Here is a 25664-nt window from a genome sequence, read left to right on the forward strand (position 1 = left end):
TAAAAATGTTAAAATATGATTTACATTTCAAGATTGTCATTGTCACATCTTGCAACATTTTTCTATTCACTGCTGTTTTGAAAAAATGGCCGCCATTTTGAATTTTCTTATTGGATAGCCGGAAAAATCTATACAGCAAATTTAGAATGTCTCGTGCTTCTACCCTCAAAATTTGAACTTAAATAATCCGAAAATTGCACCCTGTAGCATGGATACACACCATTTTGAATAATGGCCGCCATTTTGAAATTTTATGCCGCCAAAATATATACAGCTAATTTAGTCTCTCGAGCTTCTACACTGAAAATTTTAACTTGAAAGATCGAAAGCTGCCCTTTGTAGCGTGGATATCCGCTATTAAAAAAAAAAAAAAAAAAAAAAAAGCCATTTCGTAATTTTACGTTGGTATACCGCCAAAATCTATGCGGAAAACTTGAGTGTCTCCAGTTTGTACCCTGAAAATGTAAAAGACCGAAAGTAGAACACTGTGTAGTCTAGGCAGATAAACGAAAAAATGTAGATCATCGCAGGAGCCTCAGTGACGTTACCCAAATATGAATACCAAATAGCTATATTAATTTGAAACAAAGACATAACTCATCAAAATGTCTTATTTGAAATAATTTTTTTTCAACGTAAAATAAATGGTTTTATTGTTGAAGTTCACTTTCGATGCTTTGTGCGTTCAATTACGGGAATTTCGCGAGCACTTGTTGCAAGACGGTTCTTTTCTAGTATTGCCAACTATGGAAAGTAGAAAAACCGGCACCCCCTCAAAATTCCCTATGATATAGGTCTAAGTGTGATATATCTCTGTTCGTACCCCCCCTTAGCATGGGAAGGAAAATATTATGGTGAACAAAAGTGCATTAGCACCTGTATTCTGCATATCCTTAGTACATTCACTAATAAGCTTAATGCTATAAATTAGGGATGGCCAAAATTTTCCGGAAATTTCACTTTCCGGATTTCAGTAAATTCCGGAATTCAGAAATTTTTCTAATTCCAGAATTGGCCCTCCCTACTATAAATGAGAAACTGAAATCGGCATTGATCTCTGTTTTTATTATTATTATTATTATTATTATTATTATTATTATTATTATTATTATTATTATTATTATTATTATTATTATTATCATCATTATTATTATTTATTTATTTATTTATTTATTTATCACTACTTTTTTAAAATTATCGAAACAAATGAATAAATTAATCTTTACGTGACAATTTTGGGTTTGGAAAATGAAATTTATTCTTTCAACTTACACTTCAACTACAGGAAATTGCTTTAAGAAGAACTTTTTTTACTCTCAATAAATGTATAAAGTTCCTTACAAATAAATTTCAAATTTTCCGTGATACAGTCCCTGTCATATCTTCAAAATTATGTAAGCAGATAAACAAAATCTGTTAATCGTTGATAGATGGTGAAAGGTGAGTTTCGGATTTACAGAATGAAAGTTACTTTTTAAATCTATAGTTTGAGCTAGATACAAGTTTGAAAAAAACGGTCATAAATGGGCTGGTAAGAAGTTTGCACCGGTCACCGGCTTTAATCAAAATAACAGCAATATTTCCGGCCGGGTCGGTTAAAAACCAACTCTATTCTTTTCCGAAAATTAATTTAAAATAACAAAGACAGCCCTATAATCATATTTTATAAAGTAAATATTTCAAAGTGTAATAAATGAAATTAAAGATCTTCCAGCGTAAAATAATTAGTTTTATTGTTGAAGTATTTACTTCCGATGCTTTGCGCATTCAATTGCGGGAATTTCCCGAACACTTCTTTCACGACAGATTTTCCCTGAAAATGCAGCATGCTTTACTGTACATTTTAGAAGTTTACTGTACGTTTTATATTTTAGAAGTATTTTTCTAAAATATAAAATTGCTTATTTTACTTCAAATAGGCTATAAGCATAATCCACACATTAATTTGCTCTATAATTATCTCAAGCTAAGGGAAGTTATTTATTATTATTATTATTATTTGTTTATTTAATCATTCAGTTTATTGAGAACTTTATAAAGGTCTTATGTTGAATGTTGTTCTACCTTTCTATTATTATTATTATTATTATTATTATTATTATTAGTAGTAGTAGTAGTAGTAGTAGTAGTAGTAGTAGTAGTAGTAGTAGTAGTAGTTGTAATAGTAGTAGTAGTAGTAGTAGTAGTAGTAGTAGTAGTAGTAGTAGTAGTAGTAGTAGTAGTAGTAGTAGTAGTAGTAGTAGTAGTAGTAGTAGTAGTAATATGAGCAGTATGATGAGTAAAAATAATAAGAATGAGAAGAAGAAAACAAATGTATTGCTGAACCTGTTAAATAACAAAGGACTTCGTCCAGTCTTGAGTGTCCTCTAGCACTGCTATAGAGTTTTTAAAATACGAACAACCATACCCCATCCGAGATTCGAAGTCGGGACCCTTGAGTTGCTGGCTTGAAGCCTCAACTCACATGAACACGAGGTTGGCAAGAAGAAGAAATAGTATAGAACAAGGTTTCTCAAGCTGGTGGTCGCGAAGATAAGTGAAAGAGATAAATATAATTAGAATCTAATACCGGAAAACATTCTTTTTTTAATATTTTAAATTTTGTTCTGATAGACAATGTATACATACTATCAAGAACAACAAAAAATTGGTCTACTAAACATTTTCAACGGGTGCAGAGTTGGTTAAAAATCAATTTAAATGAAAGAGGTACGATATGAAACTAATGAGAACTGCATATTGAAATACCAGAGGAATGCAAATGCACTTTATTTTATTTTTTTTTTTTTATCATATTACCCAAACGATCTGATTTGGCCTAGATGCTTCGATTTAGTGGCAAATGCAGCGAGTCGATTTAGTCGTGCGACTAAATCGACCAAGTGTAAACGCCCCATTACCTGGCTCTCTTCTAATTTCTTTAAATTAAATCTCTCCGTTTTCGGACATTGAGTATTACCTTTATTCAACGATAATCTCTCCCGTATTATCGCTGCTACCAGGTAGTGATCAGTGTCACAATCAGCCCCTCTAAACGACCGGACGTCAATTATGCTACATTGTCTTCTATGAAATTAAGAAAATAAATAAGGTCATAAATTTTGTACATACATTTATAAAATGAGACGATAACATTTTTGAGATCACACGAGTAAAGGATTTTTTTGAGAATCGAGACGAGACAAGGCGATAAAGAATTCTTTAGGAATCAAGATGAAACTTTTAGGAGACTAGACAATGAAGAATTCTTTAAGGATCAAGATGAAACTTTTAGGAGCTAGATGATAGAGTTCTTTAAGGATCAAGATGAAACTTCTAGGAAACTAGACGATAAAGAGTTATTTAAGAATCAAGATGGAGCTTTTAGGAGACTAGATGATAAAGTTCTTTAAGGATCAAGATGAAACTTTTAGGAAACTAGACGATAAAGAGTTCTTTAAGGATCAAGATGAAACTTTTAGGAAACTAGACGATAAAGAGTTCTTTAAGGATCAAGATTAAACATTTAAACTAGACGATAAAGAATTCTTCAAGAATCAAGAGGAAACTTTTAAGATACGAGATGATAAAGAATTCTTCAAGAATGAAGACGAAACTTTTAGGAGATGAGACAATAAAGAATTCTTTAAGGATCAAGATGAAACTTTTAAACTAGACGATAAAGAATTCTTCAAGAATCAAGAGGAAACTTTTAAGATACGAGATGATAAGGAATTCTTCAAGAATGAAGACGAAACTTTTAGGAGACGAGACAATAAAGAATTCTTTAAGGATCAAGATGAAACTTTTAAACTAGACGATAAAGAATTCTTCAAGAATCAAGAGGAAACTTTTAAGATACGAGATGATAAAGAATTCTTCAAGAATGAAGACGAAACTTTTAGAAGACGAGACAATAAAGAATTCTTTAAGGATCAAGATGAAACTTTTAAACTAGATGATAAAGAATTCTTCAAGAATCAAGAGGAAACTTTTAAGATACGAGATGTTAAAGAATTCTTCAAGAATGAAGACGAAACTTTTAGGAGACGAGACAATAAAGAATTCTTTAAGGATCAAGATGAAACTTTTAAACTAGACGATAAAGAATTCTTCAAGAATCAAGAGGAAACTTTTAAGATACGAGATGATAAAGAATTCTTCAAGAATTAAGACGAAACTTTTAGGAGACGAGACAATAAAGAATTCTTTAAGGATCGAGAGGAAACTTTTAGGAGACAATATGATAAAGAGTTCTTTAAGAATCAAGATGGATCTTTTAGGAGACAAGACGATAAAGAATTCTTCAAGAATCAAGATGAAACCTCTAGGACACGAGACGATAAAGAATTCTTCAAGAATCAAGAGGAAACTTTTAAGATACGAGATGATAAAGAATTCTTTCAGAATAGAGACCAATCTTTTAGGAGACGAGATAAGATAATCCTATTTCTCGTCTCGTAAGCAACACTATTCGCAATTGAGATATTTACTGTTTCTCGGATCATTCATTTCTAATTCTGTCCTCCCGAGTCACTCCACATATCCACTCGTAACATGTAACTTTTGTTCCTCTCTCTTCCTCGTCGTCCAACTCATTCCGCTTCACATAATAAGGTAGGTTTCCCTACATTTTTGTAAACTTTTCCTTTAAGACGTATTGCCTCTTCTCTCCATTTTGTCTAATTGCTGCTAATTCTGCTGTTTACATTATCTTCTATTCCTGCATTATTGATCCCAAGTTCTTGAATTTCCTCGTCATTATCACATCTTCCTCGTCCAGTCGTATTATTGTACTTCATTACATTTTTCCTGAAAGTACAATATAAATATTCTGTTTTACTATGACTAATTCTAAGTCTTTTACTCCCCAATGCTCCTCTCCAGGTATTTAATTTCTCTTGCAGTATTGTCTTGATCTCATTTACTAGTACGATGTCGTCCGCGAATGGCATATTTCAAGGTGCTAACTATTGGATGTCCTTTATAAGCTCACAACTGCAAAAGAGGTATGGGCTAAGAACAGATCCCTGATGAAGTCCCACTTTAACTGAACTCTTGTCACTCCTGTATTATATTCATCATACATAACTTGAATTATACAGATGAATTTAGTTTTCGAAGTGAAAAAAAAACAGGGACGGTATGTTTTATTATGATTTTGACTCACTTACCGGCTATTTAAATATTGTCTTGATCGCTGAAAAACCAGAGATGGTATGTCCTCATTACTGAAAAACCAGAAGCGGTATGGCATACCACCGCATACCGTCTCACTTCGACAACTGAATATATGCGTTCGGAACGCACTTCTTCATCAGTACCCACCAGGCATGCAGCCAGAAATTTTTGTTGGAAGAGGTTCAAGCTTGGGGAGGAGGTTCCAATACTACAAGCCACTGTGTCTATGTAACATAGGCGTCTCTGGCGGGGGGACGAGGGGGTCGCGTCCCCCCAATATTTTGAAGTACAAAATATTAAATATTTCATTCTAATTTAATTTATTTAGTAACGACAGAATAACAAATAAATAAATAATAATTATTATTATTATTTGGAATATATTATTCAGGCTGTGGAACGATTATATCAGAGTTCTTGATATATCTTAGGGGATCCGTGAAGGTAAGCAGAAAGGTAACAAATGGAATCGAAGATAATAAATAGGTTGGGCTAGGTAGCACTATTTTAATCACTTTCTTCGATGTCCCCCTAAATTTTACATGCCAGAGACGCCAGTGCTATGTAGTATTGAACGGATATTATTCTGCACCCGAAAAGACGACAAGTAATTGTAAAATACTTCCATCTATATTTGCAGAAAAAAATATAGAACTAAATTGTTTTTATAAGGAAAAGAGTACAGACTAATTTTTCATGCTATCAATCATTTCTCCGTAGTTTTATTGAATGTAGTTTTATTGAGAATGTGTACAAATTTATGTTGAGTTACGAAGTTTTTTTTTGAGGGGGGTCCGGACCTGTGGCACTCCATCACACGGTTTCCCTAGGTCGATTAAAAAAAAAAAAAACATATAGCGCAAGGATGTTATAAATAGAGGATCTGCCCATATGTATCTTCATCCTATTAAATCGATGAAGCCAAAAAACAACCGAGCATCGGCATGTCTGATTGGGTACTCTTGTTTCTGCCATCGTCTGATTGGCTACTTTCGTTTCCGCCATGCTTGTTGGCTCAAAACATTGCGATCCTATTGGGCGTAGTGGGCAGAGTAGGAGTGGCGAAATTGTGACGTATGGCTTCAAGATTTTGTTGTAAGGGCAGATCCTCTATTTTATAAGATCTTTGATATAGAGGTCCTTTCATCTTTTTCACGTCATTTTCTACTTCTACTATGGTCACAGACCGAACTAGTGCTTGATTCGTGCGTAAGTTCTCCCGGATTTTCTCCATAGAGAAGTTTTTAGAAACACTCTTTTACCTCTTGTTTATCCTCTCTTCATTTGTCAGATCCTCGTTATTTTCATCTTTGATGTAGCGCATATGTGAAATATCTTTCTTTGCCTCTCTCTTACCTTCGAAAGTATCTAAATCATCTTTTCCCCTTTGTTTTGCTTCCAGTTAGTTGCACAACTCATCATGACCTTGGCCTCTTGCTACACTAAAGAACTGCCATCTTGACGTTCTTTCTCTTTTCTTTGTAATCCTTCAGGACATGCGATTTTTTACATATCGTTCTTTTTCTCCTTTACAGCTGCTTGAACTTCTCTATTCCACCACCACGTTTCTTTATCAATGAGGCCTCTTCTTTTTGCATCTCCTACAACTTTTCTTGCTGTTTCCCTGAGAGCTATTGGTACTTTGGGTGGGCCACTCCTCTTCCATGTGCATCTCTTCTGTCTTCATTTGCAGTACTTGCGATGCGATCAATTCTTTGCGCATCTTTTCAGCACTTGTCCCATCTAGTTTCCACCCCTTCGTTCGAACAGGAATATTTTGTCGTCTTCCTACTTTTTTGCTTAATGCTGATACCGGGTACTACGTTTCGGTGTTGCTTCGTTAGACTCTCACCTGGTATTATTTTCCAGTTCTTTGCATCACGTATGTTGTGTCTCCCCCTTAAGATGAAGTCGATGTGAGACCTTGAGGTATCACTCTTATATGTGATATGGTATTCTTTCTCCTTATAGAAACCTTACAGTGTAACGTCTCATGATTATGATCTTTAGGATAAGGGAGATAGATGATTGGAGCAAGTGAATGATGATGGAATAATTGGTGGAACGAGAATGTGAGAGAAAACAGGAGTACCTCCAAGGGTGCTGATCCTGGGGGGCCGAGGGGGCCCGTGTCCCCCCAAAAAATCATGTGGGCCCCGCATTTTATTTATGAATATACCATATTTGGCATAATTTGAGTGCAATTTGTCTTAAAGTCCTCATATATGCCTCCTGCATCTGAATTCTCCCCCCCCCCAAATTTACAGAAAAATTGGCGCCCTTGAGTACCTCTCGAAAATGAACGGATACAATGTTTTTATTCTGCAGCAAGATTGTAGCAAGATAACAGTATCCAGAATAGCAAGATTGTATGCTTCCACCAATTGTAGTACATTCTCACATTGCTGATTTGTGTCTTCCAATCCATATCCTCCGTGTATTCTTTCATATCCTGATCTTGATTCGTCCTACATGTCTATTTAGATCTCCTGCTACGACAAACTTCTCATGTAACGAACAATTCTGCAGTGTTAGTATAGTAAAAATAAATCTTGTGTGGAGTAATTTTGTATTACGTTAATATATATAAAAAAAAGTGGAATAAATGAAGATTAGCAACAGTGGTACTGGTACCCAATGTTGAGGCATTATTTGCGGTGAAGATAACTTTTCTTCACTTTTTTTTTTTTTTTTTTTTTTGTATGGTTTTAAAAGGTATTTAAGAATCATTCATACTTTTCCCTCCCTTCTTTTTCAAGAAATTTGGTTCACAAAAAATAAAAAAATAAAATAAAAGTAGCCTTTGTATACCTGGTATATCTGTGTAAACCACTACCGTGGTGGGCACAAATACCGGTTTTTCGGTTTTTAGGAAAACCGAAACCGGTTTTAGAAAATTAAAAAGCCTTTTCACCGAAACCGGTTATCGGCTTTCCCCAAAAACGGTTTGGTTTTTCACCAGATCCGATTTCGGTTTTCTTCAAAACCGGTTCCGTCTTTTTCCAAAATTGATTCTATTTCTGACCAAATTTAGTGTTTCGTTGTTCTCCCGAAACCGATTCCATTTCCACAGAAATAGTTTTATGTGTTTTCCAAAGGTTTTCACCGAAACCAGATTCGGTGAAAATTGAACCGGTTTTGAAGAAAAACGAAAGCAGTTTTAGAGAAAACCGAAACCGATTTCAGTGAAAAAACAAACCTGTTTTCGAGAAAACCGAAACCGGTTTCGGTGAAAACCCGAACCGGATTTTGGAGAAAACTGAAACAGGTTTCGGTGAAAAACCGAACCGGTTTTGGAGAAATCCGAAATGTCGTTTCTTTCGGATTTCGGTTTTTCTAGAAATCGGTCTCCGGTTTTTATAAAAGCCGGTTTTGCCCATCTCTAGTATTTACTCTGTTTGTTCGTATGTCCTTTCGGGAGACACGAAATCTCAAGAACTTCCTGATGGACCATCATATGGCCGGAATGTAGAAGGTAAAAAGCTTAGGAATCGGGTTGGTTGATAAACGTGATCTATCCAGTTGATCCCAATGCAGGGGGCACCCGCGGGGTTCAGCAGGTTTGAACCCCCCACAAAACTTCCTAATCCAGCATATATTTGTACACTTTCTCAATAAAACTATATTTGTTTTAACAGTTAAATGATTGATGTAGCATGAAAATTTGATCTTACACTTCATCTGTACTCCTTCTCATATATTGGGGCTGCGGTGGCTTAGTGGTAGAGCGTTCACCTCTAGTGCATGGGGTTCTTCGTTCGATCCCAGCTAGCGTCAAGTGAGCCTGTGCTGGACAAACCCAGTTTGTGTGGGTGGAATCGGGGTTATCCCGTTTCCTCCCACTTTTTTTTCATTCCACTATTTCATTCTTTTCTCATCATCACCGTCTCCTTTAGAATAGCCGGCAATGTGACGTAAAGCTTAAAGATTTCATTCCATTTTTCATTTCTCTTATAAAAAATCTAGTTCTATTATTTATTTTCTGAAAATCTAAGTGGAAGTATTTTACAATTACTCATCGTCTTTTCGGATGTAGACTAATACCCGTTCAATACTACTAGGGATGCGCACGAGACAAGATTAGTGGCTGTCTCGTCTCGAAAATGTGCTGTAAAAGTGGTCTCGACTCGAAAAATACATATTTTTCTATTGGAAGAGCCGTGTCTCGACTCGAATTTTGTCAGGAAAATCCTGTCTCGACTCGTCTCGTGCGCATCCCTAAACACAACATAATCGAAGTAACTTGCAGTATTCTATCGCCCCGAAAGCACGGACCCCTCAAAAATTTCTGAGTTGCTGTCCCAAGCCAGCTTATATGTAGACTATCAAAAATCAGTTCCACATTTATTTGTATTTAATTATGGACATCATCCTTGCATGATAGACTACAGGCATCACTGTTGAGATTAGCGGGTTAGTATTATGCTCAGGATACAAAACATTTATCCGTTGAATACAACGCTACAATTAAATTAAATGAACTTCTACTTGACGAGTTAAATGCTTTCTAATATCAAATGTTTATTCTCCTTACTAAAAGTTTGCGAATGGTGAGTGGAGAGTGAGGGGAAATGCAAAAAATTCAAACTTCAATTTTCACGTTATGAGAAATCAAATTCTTTCAAGTGGTGACTGACACTATGTCACTTCTATTTGTGAAACTTTTCTTTTCTTTTTTTTCTTTTTTTTTTTTTTTTTTGTTATTTTTAAGGTCAACCTAATTTTAACGTATACATTTTGAAAGTGGAAAAGTACAAATCTGATTTTTTCCCTCTTTAGATAGCAACACTGCGTATACTACCTCTCTCACAGAGAATGGCAGCGTAGTTGTAATGGATATTGACCTCGGAGGCACAACCCGCCAAAGCACCGGACGGATCGGAGGCGGGAAGGACAAGCCAGTGGTGTAGTAGTCCGCTCTTTGCTCGTGGTGGATCGTGTTTGCTTTGTTGAATGCAGCAAGTGTTTGTGTTGTTGTAAGTGAATCAAACCACGTGTTGTGTGCTCAGCTTAGAGTGCTGTGTTTTTAAACAGTGCGTGTGTGCGGTTATGAACACTACATTGTTTTTGCTACGAAATTAGTTTTGTTTTTTTGTTAAGAACACTTCCTATTTTAGTGATATTTGAGCAACCGTCGTTTAGTTTACAGGTAAGAAAGCCGTGATAACTGTCACTCTCTGCAAGGAAAACTTTTTTCCTCCTTTCATCGAGTTTACTGTCTTCGTTCTTACTGATGTTTCACGGCAAGAAATGTCAGAAAAAGAGATGATATTGAGATAGAGACACTGAGATATATTCAAAACAGCGTGTCCACTCCCCCTCGATAATCCCCCAAATTTACAATCTCCATACCTTCTTCCCCCCTAAAAATGTGGCAGAGTAGTTTTGAGTTGATTGTGGCAAAATGAAAATAACTCATTTTGTAAACTGAGTTTTGTTTAATCCCACAAGCTTTTGCAGTTTTCAGTATCATAATGGTAGAATTCAGTTTTTCCCAATTGGTGGTCCGCTGACCCCTAGAGAATTTAGGGAGTCCGCGGCATTATTTACAACTCGATATAAATAATGCCATGGACTTATGTATATATACTAAACTCTTTCCAGCCTTAGAACAAAGTAGACATAAACAAAGCGAAATGTATTACTCCTCGGCTCACACGTGCTTCAGCAGCCAGAGACGTGAACAGCAAGATCGTCTGCTAGCTTACTGTCGTCGCATAATTTCCACAATGTTAAGGCTATAGTTGGTTGGTAACGCACTGATACTATATTGGAAATATGTATTTTCTTAAATCCTTATATAAACGAGCTTACCACTGTTCCTGTGTCCTCTTTTCTGTTTTATAACACGAGACGAAAATGGATTATTGTCACATATCGTCGCCACGAAACTCTGCATTCTGCTATAATTTTAAATGAGTGGGGTAGACGCGCGAACGCATACGCATGCGCAGTAAATACTATATGTCCAAATACGCGTGAGGTTGAAATAAAGCTACATCTGTTGTTAAATAATATATATATTGCGTTTATTATCACAAAATGCAGGATAAATTCAGATATATATTTATTTGAAATTATTATTTTAGTAGGGATTATATTGCGGTAGGATACTAGTGCAGTGAGTCCAACAACCAATCACTGGTCATCGACCCCTTGGTAGTCAGGTGGGTTTGTTTACATCTACTTTTTTCTAAGGTTGGAAAGAGTATATATATTACTTCGCTATTTTTTAAAAATCCTAGTTGACAACAGTGCTGAAGGTGAATTAAACAATATTTTAGGAGCCCACAGAAAATAGCCTTGGGTCATGAAATCTATGGGCGCTCCTGCTTCTGAGAGGCTTTTTGCTTGTCTTTCTAGTACCTTTGGTTTACAAGTAATAGTATTTACTCGGTATTTTATACTCATACTTCAAGCTTGATTGAGAAATACTTTAAAAATTTATATTTTTGAAATATAAAGTAACTTCATAGATGGTAGTGTATATGCGGAAAACATTGTAAGGGGCAATGAAAAGATGTTAGACAAAAGATGTGCATTGAATATTATTTGCTTTTAGTTTCGTTAGTTTCGAATTACCTTTGACGAATATGCGTTCCTTATAACTTTCAACAGAGCAACATTCAGAGCAAAATCCCATCATTCACCATTAGAAAAATCAGCAAAATGTTACTAAATGAAATAATCCCAGAATAATTCTAAAAGTCATGCTCCATTCTCTGTCAGCTATCTTTACAGCCATGGTTCATGTGCTTCAGTGATACAGATTCATTTTTCAATATGATCTCTATCCTTTTGTGCAGCCTTACACCATCTTGAAATGTAGAACATGTCACGTAAAATTCTGGAGTGACGCATCTCAGCTGTTTAGCAACCGTCACAAGAGTCATATCTGCAAACGTTGTCTCACGAAGTGTTTTTGAGTTTTCCAAAGAGATAGTAATCCGATGGCACCAGATCAGGCTTATAAGTAGTGTGTTACAGCGTCCACTATTGTTGAAAGAATTTCCTATCCACTTTGCTCGTATTGTCCCAAGAGTTGGGTGCATACTTTTTCCAACTTTCTTGTATTAAGCAGTTAGGTTTCTTGGCACCCATAGATGTTGCACAGACTTTCTCAACCGTAACTGATTTAGTATTTTGACACTTGCTCCGCCAATACTCAGGCAGAGCGACATTTCTTCTACAGATACGTGCCTATCAGTCATAACTATATAGTTCACAGGCTTCATATTGTGAGCTGTTTATGCAATCTTTGGTCTGCCGCTGCGTGACAATGCCCATTTTCACCAAACGATCCCATTGGCCAGCGGTACTGCGATTTACGTCATCTCCATACAATATTTTCGGTCTTTGCAGTGAACGTTTTACCACTGTCTCAATTTCACAAATCAGGAATTGAATCATACATAGTAGTAGTGAATGGATATCAAATGCAGCAGCAGTATTTTTTAAATGACTGATACTAGAGCGTCACACGTGGAAGCGGTTTGAACGAAAGGACAATGGAAGCGTAAACGATGTTTTTGTTTATTGCATTGAAAAATACCAAACATGTCGTACGAAAAATGGATATAGAATATTTTGGAGCATTACTTTTGGAGTGATTCTTTCAGTTGTTTTCAAGATTTGCATGTTGCAGAAATTGCCATGCACTGCACATCTAGGTTTCTGGAAAAAACCTAGATGTGCAGTGCACCTAGGAAAAAACCTAGGACAAAATGAAAACAGAATGCAAACGCTTTCTGAGTAACTTGGAAAATTTGTATTTTTTGTATTTATTTATTTTATATAGGTATCTTACTAAAATTCTAAAGAGATGAAAAGGCGTATTGAAGACCCGTGTGATCATAAAAAGCTTACGTCTGACAGTTGGACAGAATATCTAGTGCATGGAAGGTGCTGTTGCAGTGTTGCCACACTTTTATAAAACCGAAAACCTGAGCAAGATAAAAGTGGATCGTTTTATCCTCCAGAGGATCGTACAGAAAATTTCTTATAAAATAGTTTTGTTTTTCAAACATACATAACTTTTTAAAAATATATGTTCATGCATGATTATTAGTTTACTTTGAAATTATACACAATAAAGTAGCTGTAACAGGGCACTATGACAATTATTTTAAAATGTAGTCAGGGGCGGATCCAGGATGGACTTCTGGGGGACGGTGGGTTGTAATATTGCTACTTAAAGTTACTTTTAAAAGCACCAAACTTCGGGATGGGTTTATTTACATATAAAATAAGAAACTTTCCTCTTCTCGGGGGGCGATCGCCCTCTGGATCCGCCCCTGAATGTAGTATTGATGTTAATGTGCAACATGGCAAAATAGCAGAAGAAAAAATACACACCAGTTTGTCACTCTTTGAAACCAATAATTTTTCGTCCTCTAAAGAAACATTATCACTTCCTGTTGAATAAGACTTCGCGTTTAAACTGTATTGAAGTCATGTAGTCTCACTCATCTTGAGACAATGTGAAACTATCAAATGTGGATCTAATTTATTGCACATACTGACTGGTTAAATCCCACCTAAATCGTAGAGATTGTAAGTTTATTTCGGTTTTTCACTTTTATTACATTTATTTTACTGAAAGATGAAAGAAGAAATCCACATCCGAAGCACCACTACAACAGGTTGCAGCGAGCTGTGCACCAGTAGTCATTGGGAAATAGGAAATATGACTTTTATTTTTGAATCAAAAGAACCAATATATTTCAGTCAAAAATTTTCTTATACACCTTATATCTTTAAAACTATATATAGTGTAGCCAAACCCAAACAATCACTTAACTCAGTATAATGTGCTTATTCCGAAAAAAAAAAAAAAAAAAAAAACGAAAACTCTATTTAGGGGCCGTTCAAAAATGTTGTGGCCCCTGATCCAAATGGCTAAGATTGCAATCCTTTAATGTGTGTGTGTGTTTTTTTTTTTTAACCATTCCTAAAATTCTTAACCAAGATCGCAGTGTTTTGATTCATTTTTTATCACTCCTAAAATTTTTGTTAACAACGTTTTGCTTAGAAATAAAACATTGCCATTAAATTTCAGTAAGACCGTGCATAACGTCTATGATCAAGGAGTCTGACTGTATACCACACGAGAAATACAAATTACCGTGTTCGTATTGTCAAGAACTATTCTGCGCTGTTGCCACAGGATCCTCAACAATATAGACGTCAGTTCTGGCGACAAACTTAGAATTTTAATAAGTCATAACTGCAATTGTAATATGATAAAGTGATTTGTAATTATTATTTCCAAATAAAAAATTTGGACGGGAACATTTGACAAAAGAGCCAACATTCAACTACCGGCAACAGCGCAACCAGTGACTGGTTATCTAGAAACAATTTGGAAGAAAGCTGTAAGGATTGGCGAATACAACCCATGCTTCTTCGATTTGTTACAACCCATGCAGCAATATGTCAGACACAATACGTGTAAATGAGAGAAACATATGTTCCCAGCGCAGTTTACGTAGATAATCTGAGTGGTCGCCTACTTATTTTTTTTTTTTAAGTTTAATGTCCCACGATTATGCACCGAGGGGTAAGGGAGACGGCAATGATGAGATGGATAATAATGGTGACATGACGAAAGTGGAAGGAAACGGGAGAACACCGAGAAAACCCGTACACACTGTGTTTGTCCACCACAAGGCGCAATTGGCGGGAGCTGGGGTCGAACTAAGGATCCGCACACCATAGGTGAATGCTCTACCACTGAGCCCTCGCAGCCCCATGGACATTTGTCTGCACGTTATCGCCAGAGAGGCGCTGTTATCGGTTTGCGTGTCATGTTAAAGAAAAGTTAATGATTAAAACAGACAAATTAGGCTGTATTAACCAGTAAGCACGTTATCTTAAAAAAATAAGATTATCCAGTCTATGACACTATTTAGTATTAGGTTTGTTTTCTCTATATCTACACCATATGCTTACCCGGTCAATTATGTTGTATATTTTCAGGTCTTGTGATAATATTTTCTCGATGGCTGGGCTAATTACGTTAACAGAATATGAAGAGGATATCTCGTTTGATGATGATGATCCGGATTTTATTAACTGCAACAGTGCAGATACGAATGGAAATCGACCACCATATCCTGTGTCTGCGAGAGGTAAGTAACAATAGTTATCGTCTCTTCCAAAGAATTATGGATGTAACTGTACTTTATCCAGTATATAGAGTGAGGCAAAAATCGCCAAGGAACATTTTAAAATACATTGATTAGGCTTCAAGTTGCGTGTCACAATGACTTGTATATTCTAAGGAAACTTGAATCTAAAAAACGACAAGCCCTCCCGTTTGTCTAGTGGATTAGCATCTTTGAGGTACGGAGTTTGAGGTTCGATTCCCGGTGCCATTACAATGCAATATGGTGGTTCGGATTCCACCTTAAACTGTAGGACCATGTCCCATATAACTTCGATGCTGAAGAAAAAGCTTAACTTCTATCAAACCAACCGATCGAAAATGCCAGCTCCCCACTGTTATTTCCTACTTATTTCTGAATTATTTATAACCCAGTAATAATGTATAATATGACATTTTAATGCAAACTCAATACTTAAATGAATTTTACTAACTGTGTAGATTACTTGCGCCATTTCCGTTTTTATAAGTCAATTGATTTCTGAGGAAGTATTTTTCTGTTTTCGTTTAAATCAGTGGCGGATCTAGAAGGTAAAAATTGGAGGGGGGCAGCCCAGAACACAAATTATGATAGACAACGGCGCCAACGTTCCAAAATTTATGTGGGTGCATATCAAGGGCAGGACGTGTTAACCTATATGTTTTCAGGGAAGGCTCGATGTTTGATTTATTTATTTTTTAGTTAAGATCTAAGTAAAATATACCGGTACTATAAGGATAAGTTGGGACTGGCCTAGCTCAGTCAGTAACACGGCTGACTTAAACGCAAGAGAAACGGGTTCAAACCCGAGTCCAAACTTAAAATCTTGTGGGTGCCGGAGCTACGTAGCACCCACGTAGTCGGCGCGCATGATGATAGGTACATCATGAGCAAAACTTGGAAAGGAATAGCAAGAAATTGTAATAATTATTTTTTGTATCTCGTGTAAAATAAGAGAAAGCACACATCCGGATACTACATTCTTTTCCCTAGATGTCGCATTACGTTATCTCAAAACAGGGGCGTCATTTCAGACTTTGCTTGGGGGGGGGGCAAAGGCACCACCGACATAAGAGTTTCACGTTTTGTACTAGTATATAAGTAGGCATCGACTAAAGTATATGCATTTCTCAAACCCTTAGGGGGGGGGGCAATTGCCCCCTCCTGCCCTCCCTAAATGACGCCCCTGTCTCAAAACGGCACATTCCTATTTCAACCGGTTTGGTTTGTACGACGTTTTGTACCTTTTCTTTTGAGCATTCTTTATATATATATATATATATAATATACCGTGTGCGTGGGTTTTCTCGCGATTCTTCGGTTTCCTCTTACTTTCTTCATTCCAGCATTTCCTTCGTTCTCATCATCACCGTCTCCTTTAGTCTACCGGGTATAACTGTGGGACGTAAAACTGAAAGATTTGATTTCATTTTTTTAAAAAAAAAATGATTGGCACATGTCCTATAGTGCGAGAAATCGTATAAATACGTGGTTATTAATGTCCCAATTTGGTTATTAATGTCAATAAAGTCATTAGAATAAAAGTGACTTTATTGACAGCGAAATTGTAAAAGGCTATTAAATATGCGATAGAAACGATATACTAAGTACGGAAAGCAAACCGAGCTTCACAAGTTTCCCCAAGATCAATCTCGTTCGCATGATTTCGGTTGTTATTCTGTGTAGGTGTAGCTATATTTATAACTGGCTAGATTCCGCAAGGTTGCTTGGTATCTGAAGTGTACTTTGTCAGTGTTTGATTTCTAGAATCAGTATGACTAACGTAAAGTATGTGAATCACTGACAGTTAGGGTTGCCAACTCTGGAAAATAAAAGAAAGCGGCACCCCTCAAAATTCCCTGTGATATAGATCTAAGTGTGAAGTATCTCTGTTCGGACCTATCCATGGGAAGGAAATACTATCGTGAACAAAAGTGCATTAGCACCTGTATTCTGCATATCCTTAGTATATTCACTAATAAGCTTAATAGATACATTGTGCTATAAATGAGAAACAGAAATCGGCATTGATCATTTTGATGTATTTACTAGTAACTGTCACTTCTTTAAAATTATTGAAGCAGATGAAGAAATTAAATTTATACTTCAACTACAGGAAATTGCTTTAAGAAGTCTTTTTTTACTCACAATAAATATAAAATTCCGTACAAGTAAATTTCAAATTTTCCGTGATACAGTACCGGTCATCTCTTATAAGATTATCTAAACAGATTATGGTGAAACATGACAGTTTTGGATTTACAGAATGAAAATTACTTCTTAAATCTATACTTCGAACTAGATACAAATTTGAAAAAAAAAAAAAAAACTGTCATAAAGGAGCTGGTAAGAAAGTCTGTCCGTTACCGGCTTTAATCAACATAACAGCAATATTTCAGGCCAGGCCTGTCAAAAACCGGCCAGTTGGCAACCCAACTGACAATCACACTGTGCACTAATATTGTCGTCTGTTTCTTCACTTTAATCTCCAATAACTAACCAAGTTACTTGATATATTTTTAAAAAGTATACAGATCGACTGACGTAAGCAAGTTGATAAACAAAAGCTAATGGGGTTGGGTGGGGGTAGGAGTAAATATTTAACAAGATTGTCCACTCTGTATAGTCCTTTGGGAAAAGAAATACAATAAGATAAAAATAATATGGGGTCTGGCTGGCACCATATGCTGATCTCAAGGTTGTTTATGTGAACTTGCATCTCCTTCAAGGTGGGTTAGTCCATATGCGTGGGTATGTATAATGTTCCTCAGAGAGTAAGAATGGACTTTGGAATGTAATCGAGACAGGACCAAGGTTAATGTTGATGTGACACGAACGACAAGTACTGTAATATTGTCCTTAATTAAACACTCTGTGCTGGGAATCACATCTATCTTAAAATATATCTATCTTTACTCTTTATTTAATTTCTTTTTTATTCAGTTCTAAATGAAGTATGGGTAAGAGAACACTGCATAGGTAATAAACTCTATAAACCACAGTAAAAAGGAATGGGTGATTTTATATGGGTTATAGATGAATAACCACTTCTCTGTATATTTTATTATAGGCAACCAACATTTCTTTGCTACTGTGCAGGTTGCATAGAAGCTAGGGGTTGTTCTATATTTTAAATGGAATATGAATAGCCAATGTTAAAGTCACCATTACCCGTGAAATTGTGTTGAAACTATTTGAATTCAATAACGGACTCGGTCGAGATAATCGCTCGAACGGTCTATTGCAAAAATAAATAAATAAATAAAATAAAAAAGTACGTAGAAGTTGCAGTGTGAAGTAACGGACGAACGTAACAATAATACAATCTTACAAGTTCCACTGCGTGATCCTTATAAAAGATTGTTTTGGCATATCCAATGGTATTCTCTTGTATTTGCATCTCAGGGTTCCACAAGTTGCGCACAAAATGTTGATCATAATGGGACCTTATGCAGAGTAGTTTTGACGTATGATTAGCGTCATACTAAAGGCCTGATTACTACAGGAATGTTAGTCGAACACTTTAATATGGCACTAATGACGTGTCAGAACGACTGTGCATAAGGCCCATAATGTGACTATAGATCCATGTCTCGGATAGCTGCAGGTTTCAAGTTTGTCTACTAATAAGATTAAAAACCCTAAGAAATACCTCCACAAATTCACTGTATGTATCAAGATTCTGAAGTAATTAATTTTGGTAGTTAGGGTTATTAGCATAAATGTTGACTACAAACTGGCAATGTGCTAAGTAAAAGTCTCAAAATTAAACACACCAATAAAAATGAGTAGCTTTAGTGTTGTTTCATGAAAATACTTTAATCGGGGTTTCAATAATTAATTTTTCATTCTGTTTACTGAAATTCCGCCATCTGTTGAAGAACAATCATACAAATTTTTTGCCTGTGGGTGAGTTTGCTAACTTGTAAGCAGGACACGAGGTTTATTACATATAACCACATAAGTAACACATGGAGAAAATACTGCTTTTTCCCTTCTTCTTTCTCTGGAAATCAATAAAATACTGTAAAATCTGTCTTCAACGGATCTCTTATTAAACAGAAACTTGTCTTAAATGGAAAAAATTCACGGTCCCTTGAATATAGGAGCGAAGGATGTGTTAAATTCACGTCACTAAACGGAAATTGTGTTACGCGGACAACAGAAATCAAAATAAGCCTTTTAACAGGAACATTCCAGTTCCGGATTGCAGCATTTAGAAGGTTTTTATGCATCAATTGAGAGGTAAGATACATATATACAATAGACCAGGGAGAAAGCAGGAGGATGCTGTTCCCCCACTTCCAAAAATATCTATGGCGTCCCTCTGCTTCCTAAAAAAAAAAAAAAAAAAAAAAAAAAAAAAAAAAAAAAAAAAAAAACAGTTGGCGAAGATAGGCACAGGGAGCGCTGTGACGTCATGCGTCCCCCTATCTTTTCAGATTCACTTTTACCCCTGCAATAGAATACATTGCCGACGAAACAGATTGTGATGTGAAAACCGAAACAGACACAACAAGTAGTAGTGTCATAGGAAGTAGATGCCTTATGGTACGTTTCCATTTTACATGAATCTTGTAGCTGTCATAAAAAAGACCTTGCTACCCGATCTTTCTATCTACTGTTTAGATTTTACAACTTCTTGTAAGCAAGAAAGGTATCACTACCCATACAGCAGTGCACTATAGTGGACAAACAGTGGGCAAAAACCTCCTCATTAAAAACGTGTATTTTGGCGCACTCCCCCTCCCTATCAAAAAGAATCCGTTGTTTCGGAAGCGACGAAACTGTTTTTACTTTTGTGTCAGCGGGAGGGTGATAGCAGGTAGCAAGCAAGACGTCCCAGAAAGTTGCGCATCGTTCAACTCCTTTCAAGATGGAAAAAATGTTCTATGACCCTTTCAAGACTGTGTGTACATGGTGAAATAGGGTAGGGTTTCAAGATCTTTTTTTATGATAACTACAAGTTCTTCTAACGTGGCAACCCATCTTTAGGTGAAAATTATACGGAAAATGTGAAAGGAGGAAATGAAGTAGAGGAGGAAAAGAAATATGGCATACAGCTGGAAGAAGAGTATAGGGTAAATACTTATCAAGATGCTGGTAAAAGTTGAAGGGAAGTGCAACAATTTACCTTTCATCACAATGATACTGATATTTGTGGAAAGTCGAGCAGCCATACAGTAATGCGTACAAATTCTCCTTCACTATGGGAAAAATAAAGTTAACGTGCGCACAGTGTTCTTTCTGTTCATTGTTAAGTTTTGCGTGTATTAACTCGTAGTAGAAATAAATACGGTACTGTAAATTGACTAAGGTGCGTACAACATTTTATCTTGGTACGTCCATTATATACTTTTTTTTTTTTTTTTTTTTTTTTGCATATGTCTACCTTTGTTAACTGGATACCTATCTTTAACGGAAATTTTTGCGAGTCTCGTTCGATTCCGCTAAAGAGGTTTTGCTGTATAAGATTAATGCAGATGGTTATTACAAGAGAATTGTAAATACTAGACAAATCAAGGATTTTTTTTTAATTATGAAAACTAACTTTCCGGAGATTTAAGCAGCCATATCTCGGAAACCACAAGTTATACAGAGATTATGTTGGTGTTGATCAATACCTAAGAGGATGGTAGACATTTTGATACCAAATAGTAACCGGTGGCGACTGGTTTGGCCAGTGGCCATCAGTTAATATCGATACCAAAATGTTTACCATTCTCTTATCAGTTAATATCGATACCAAAATGTTTACCATTCTTTTAGGTATGGATTAACACCAATATCATCTCTCTATGACCTACCGTTCCCAAAATATTGACCAAAAAATAGTTCCGATTTCGGGAGATTTAAGGAGCCATATCTCGGGAACCGTAAGTCATAGAGAGATAATATTTTGCGAGAAAGAGAAGAGGGTGCAGATACAAAGATTTACTTTTACATGTAGGAACAATCACAGTCATCCTTCCCGCTACACCTCTCCATTCTTTTTAAGTTCGTTCTAGCAATGCTCTTGGAGCATTCTCAACTCGTTTATTTTACCTTATTTGTTAGAAATTTTTGCGATAAGTAATCACACTGAGATTTTCGCAATTTCTTTTTTTTTTCTTTCTTTTTTTTCTAATAGAAAAGTCTAATTTAGATGGAGCAGCATATCTCTCTTTCCATGGGTGCGTCATGCAGAGCAAGTGTGCAAACTGCTTAAGTAAGAGTAATTTTCGTGATTATTAATAGTAGCTGGTAGAGAGAGAACTAGAACAACTAGATGAGCGAGACTTTCTCTAACACGTTGCCCAGGTTATGTCGTAAACATAGGCATGCTTCTAAATAAGTTAATCATAAATATTGTTGTCAAAGCTACTACATGAACGGTACATAATTATTCCTTGTCATGTCACGTCTTTAAACGGAAATTATCTCATAGTCGCCGTGGTCATAGTTAGCGAGCAGGAATTGATTAGATCATGACTCCAGTATTGTGTTATTTATTTTCTTCACTGGTTTTGCTTGCTTTACTCAGATATTCTTTGTTGATTTAAGTGCCCATTGTGCAAATTAACAGAAGAGGATGCCAGAGTTTTCTCCTCTGAAGAAATTTATCCACCCGTGGAGAAGAAATTTTTCATCCCCAGCAGCGATAACTTTACCCCTGGATGCCGTGATGGCTCAGTGGTTCATGGGGTCCCTCGTTCGATCCCAGCTCGCACCAAGTGAGCCTTGTTGTGGACAAATACTGTGTACCTGGATTTTCTTGGGGTTCTTCCGTTTCCTTCCACTTTCTTCATTCCACCATTTTATTCATTTCTCATCATCACCGTCTCCTTTAGCCTAGCCGGTATAACTGTGGGACGTAAAACTTCAGATTTCATTTCATTTTACCTCAACTTTTCCCCTGTAGATTTTTTTTTTTTCGAGTGCTCGTGAACGTAGAAACAGGAAACACACTTATCTTGTGTAGTATAACTAACTGAAAACGCACTTTATTTGAGTTAAAAAGTTTATGAAACATCTCGCTTCTCAGCCTTGTTGTAGTTGTTAGAATCACACACTTTTGTTTGTTGAAATACATACGGTAAATATTCTTTTTACCAGGAGCAAGCGAAAGAGGCTCAAATGGGATGGAAACGTCTCTACATTTTTTTTTTTTTTTTTTTTTGAAATTCCTGGGAAATAATCCTTGTATGTCATGTAAATGTCATAACATTCACTCAAACAGGTAATAATCTAGTTTCACTTAGAAGCATCTAGATATTTTTGATACAAAGAAAATAGTAATAATAATAATAATAATAATAATAATAATAATAATAATAATAATAATAATAATACGTATAGCATGATGAATTTACGAGAATTACTCGTGTTAGACTATATACGAGTATATACAGGGCGGACCATTTATCACGATCAACTTTTATACTAATAGTTACAAAAACCCTTCAAGTTCGTACCATGCAATTATCAACAGAAGACATTGACACACACAGCAATGCAACCAGATTAACAGTGTTGCCACCCCGACATGAAATTGTATTTTTTAAAAGAAATCTTACTACGTCAGTTTTTGTTACATACTTTAAATCTACATACTAAAATAAAACTTCCGATACCACAAATTTTATGCAATGTTGCAAACTAAGGACGCTAGTATTAGAAACAGAAAAACCACCAAATTTTGGAGGCTTCTACTAGCATTACTAACGGAAGTGAGACGTACAGAGTAATGTATAATGCATTTTCAAAGAACTTTTGTGTGAAATACTGTGGTCATTATACAACATATTTCCAAGAAGTAGAAACAAAGTTATATACAACGAATTAAAAATTTGACTTCCTTCAAAGAACTTTATTTCGAAAAAGTGCCTTGATGAGTACCTATCACATCCAATTGCGTTGATGGTTCTGAATAGATATAAAGATCATAATTCTGTTTACAATAATTTGATATCTCAAATCATTCTGGAGATACGAAAAAATGTACAAGTTGTTATATTGCTTAAAATGGCGTATTTGTGGAACATTTTCAAAAAACAATTCTTGCTTTTCTTCGCTTTGTATAATACCCCAACATTAGTTTTTGGCATGTGTAATTACAACACATTCTCGGAATTACATAATTTTAAGCAGTGTTGAAACTTTACCGGTGTTTACTATATATCCACAAACGGTTTGATATATCAAATTGCTATAAACGGCATTATAATCCTTACAAGGATGTTCTAAAATTCACTCAAGAAATAATTTTGATATAAAACATGTGGTTATAATTAAAAATTGTATGTTTTTTTTATTGATTCATAAAGTATACAGTATAGCCTTGTGTATGGAATATTATATCAGGTAAATGGCTTCCATAGCTTGTTGAAACCACATGTCGTCTACATCCATATCTAGGGATGCGCACGAGACAAGATTTGTGGCTGTCTCGTCTCGAAAATGTGCTGTAAAAGTGATGTCTCGACTCGAAAAATGTATATTTCTCTATTGGAAGAGCCGTGTCTCGACTCGAATTTTGTCAGGAAAATCCTGTCTGGACTAGTCTCGCGCGCATCACTATCCATATCTTCCCATTTAGGCGCACAAAACGTTTATCATGTCACGATAGCGAGCATCATCAACTATTATTGCCTGACCAGCCGCATTTTCGAAGAAGAAAGGTTCGATGATGCCCCCAGCCCAAAATCCGCACCATTGTTTCTCAACGATGGATTTTCTGAACCCCAAATATGACCATTTTGTCGATTATCAAAACCATCAAAATGAAAAGGAGCTTCATCGCTGAAGATGATTTCGTTCGAAAAATCAGCATCCATTTGTTATTGTTCCAGATTCCATTTAACGAACTCTCTTCGCTGTGCGTGGTCAGTAAGCTTCAGTTCTTTGTGGAGTCACTTAAACTTTGTAAGCATGAAGATGTAGACCTTTCGTGAGAATAAGCTGTAGGGAAATGTCAAATTCTTGACCAAGGTGCCGAATTGATGTTCCTGGACTCTCACGAACTGCTTCAATGTTTTATGTTGCATGACTTGTTGAAGGACGGCCAGTTTAATATCACAAATTGATCCAGTCTCCCTAAATTTTTAAATTAATCTGTTCACAGTTGATGAAGTAATTTAAATCATCCGACCATATTTTGTACAAAAATTGTGAAATGTAGCTGCAAAACTTTCATTTTTTTTAAATATTCCTCAACAATAAAAACACGTTGTTCTTTCGTGTAGCTCTCCATTTTTAATAACCCTGAACTGTCAGCTGTCACGTTTTTTTTTTTTTTTTTTTTTTGGTTGCCAACACCTTGCAATATAAATTTCGCAAAGTTCAAATTTTGCGTGAATTTTGGGATGCCTTTGTAACACAACTGTAAACATCCTTAGTTTGCAACATTGAATAAAAAATGTAATATTGTAAGTTTTCGTAATAACTTGACGTAGTGCCTTTTGAAAAAATAAAAATAAAAAAGATAGAAAGAGATGGTTGGTGAGCTAGTGATTAATGATTAGAACTAACGCTAATGCCACTAGTGAAAAATGTTCATGCTTGGCTAAATTTCTAATTACGCTTGGGAAATGTTTCCACACACGAAACATGGTGAGAAATGTAGACTAAACATGGTTGCAGGAGTGCGTCATCTTGCAAGATAGAAGTATAGCCATTAGCATATATTTAAAAGGATAAATTCATAACGTAGTAATATATTTTGTATGTGTACCTTGTAGTAAAGTGTGGCACGGTAATATAGCTATACTATTATTAAAGTATAACAAAGTACTATATACTTAGTCACACTGTAGATCTGGAGACTCATTATGTATTTCTGTTGTTGATAAGTTGCTAAGATTTAACACTTAGAACCTCATGCTCACTCAGTTACGTAACTAGAGAAGGGGGACAAACGGGGCTTTTGTTCCGGGCGCCGGATTGGGAGGGCCCAAAATTGGGCAAATATTTGGGGGAGCGTTCTGATTTGGTTGGTCAGAGGGGCGCTAAGGTGAGCTTTTGCCACGGGCGATAACTAGTGTATTTACGTCACTGTCCTAACTTTGTTAATTCATCATACTTTAACACATATTATATATTATTTTCAAATTTCTATCACCATTATATAAAAAGAAATAAAAGATTTAACAAAAGTAATCAAAATGGTAATTTTAGACAGGTAACATACACCGTAGATAATCCACGTTAAAAAAGTGAACAAAACACTTTAATGGTAGTAAAAGAAGTAATTCGTTTTAAGATCAAGCCTGTATAGCTAGTCATAATGAACTAATTATTTTCCTAATTCAAACAGAAAGTAGCATCTAAACATTGGCATCATTTGGATCTTTCCCAGCACAAGCTTAGTGGGCCCACGTC

The 25664-nt window shown here is 35.8% G+C and overlaps 1 protein-coding gene across 2 annotated transcripts in view; it reads left to right on the forward strand.

Annotated features, from left to right (window-relative positions):
- Positions 1-10018: 10018 nt before the first annotated feature.
- Pino (protein pinocchio) overlaps positions 10019-25664 on the forward strand; it is a 489779-nt gene continuing 474133 nt past the window's right edge. Inside the window, exons 1-2 of one of the 2 annotated variants that reach the window (XM_081755950.1) lie at positions 10019-10309; positions 15139-15290. In XM_081755950.1, coding sequence (XP_081612076.1) covers positions 15161-15290 — 130 coding nt within the window. In that variant the 5' untranslated portion in view covers positions 10019-10309; positions 15139-15160. The remainder of the gene's footprint in view (positions 10310-15138; positions 15291-25664) is intronic. The other variant, XM_081755948.1, reaches the window with a different exon arrangement.

The sequence above is a fragment of the Thermobia domestica genome, chromosome 4 (assembly GCF_964235325.1).
Source record: "Thermobia domestica chromosome 4, izTheDome1.hap1.1, whole genome shotgun sequence".
Classification (NCBI taxonomy): Eukaryota; Metazoa; Arthropoda; class Insecta; order Zygentoma; family Lepismatidae; genus Thermobia; species Thermobia domestica.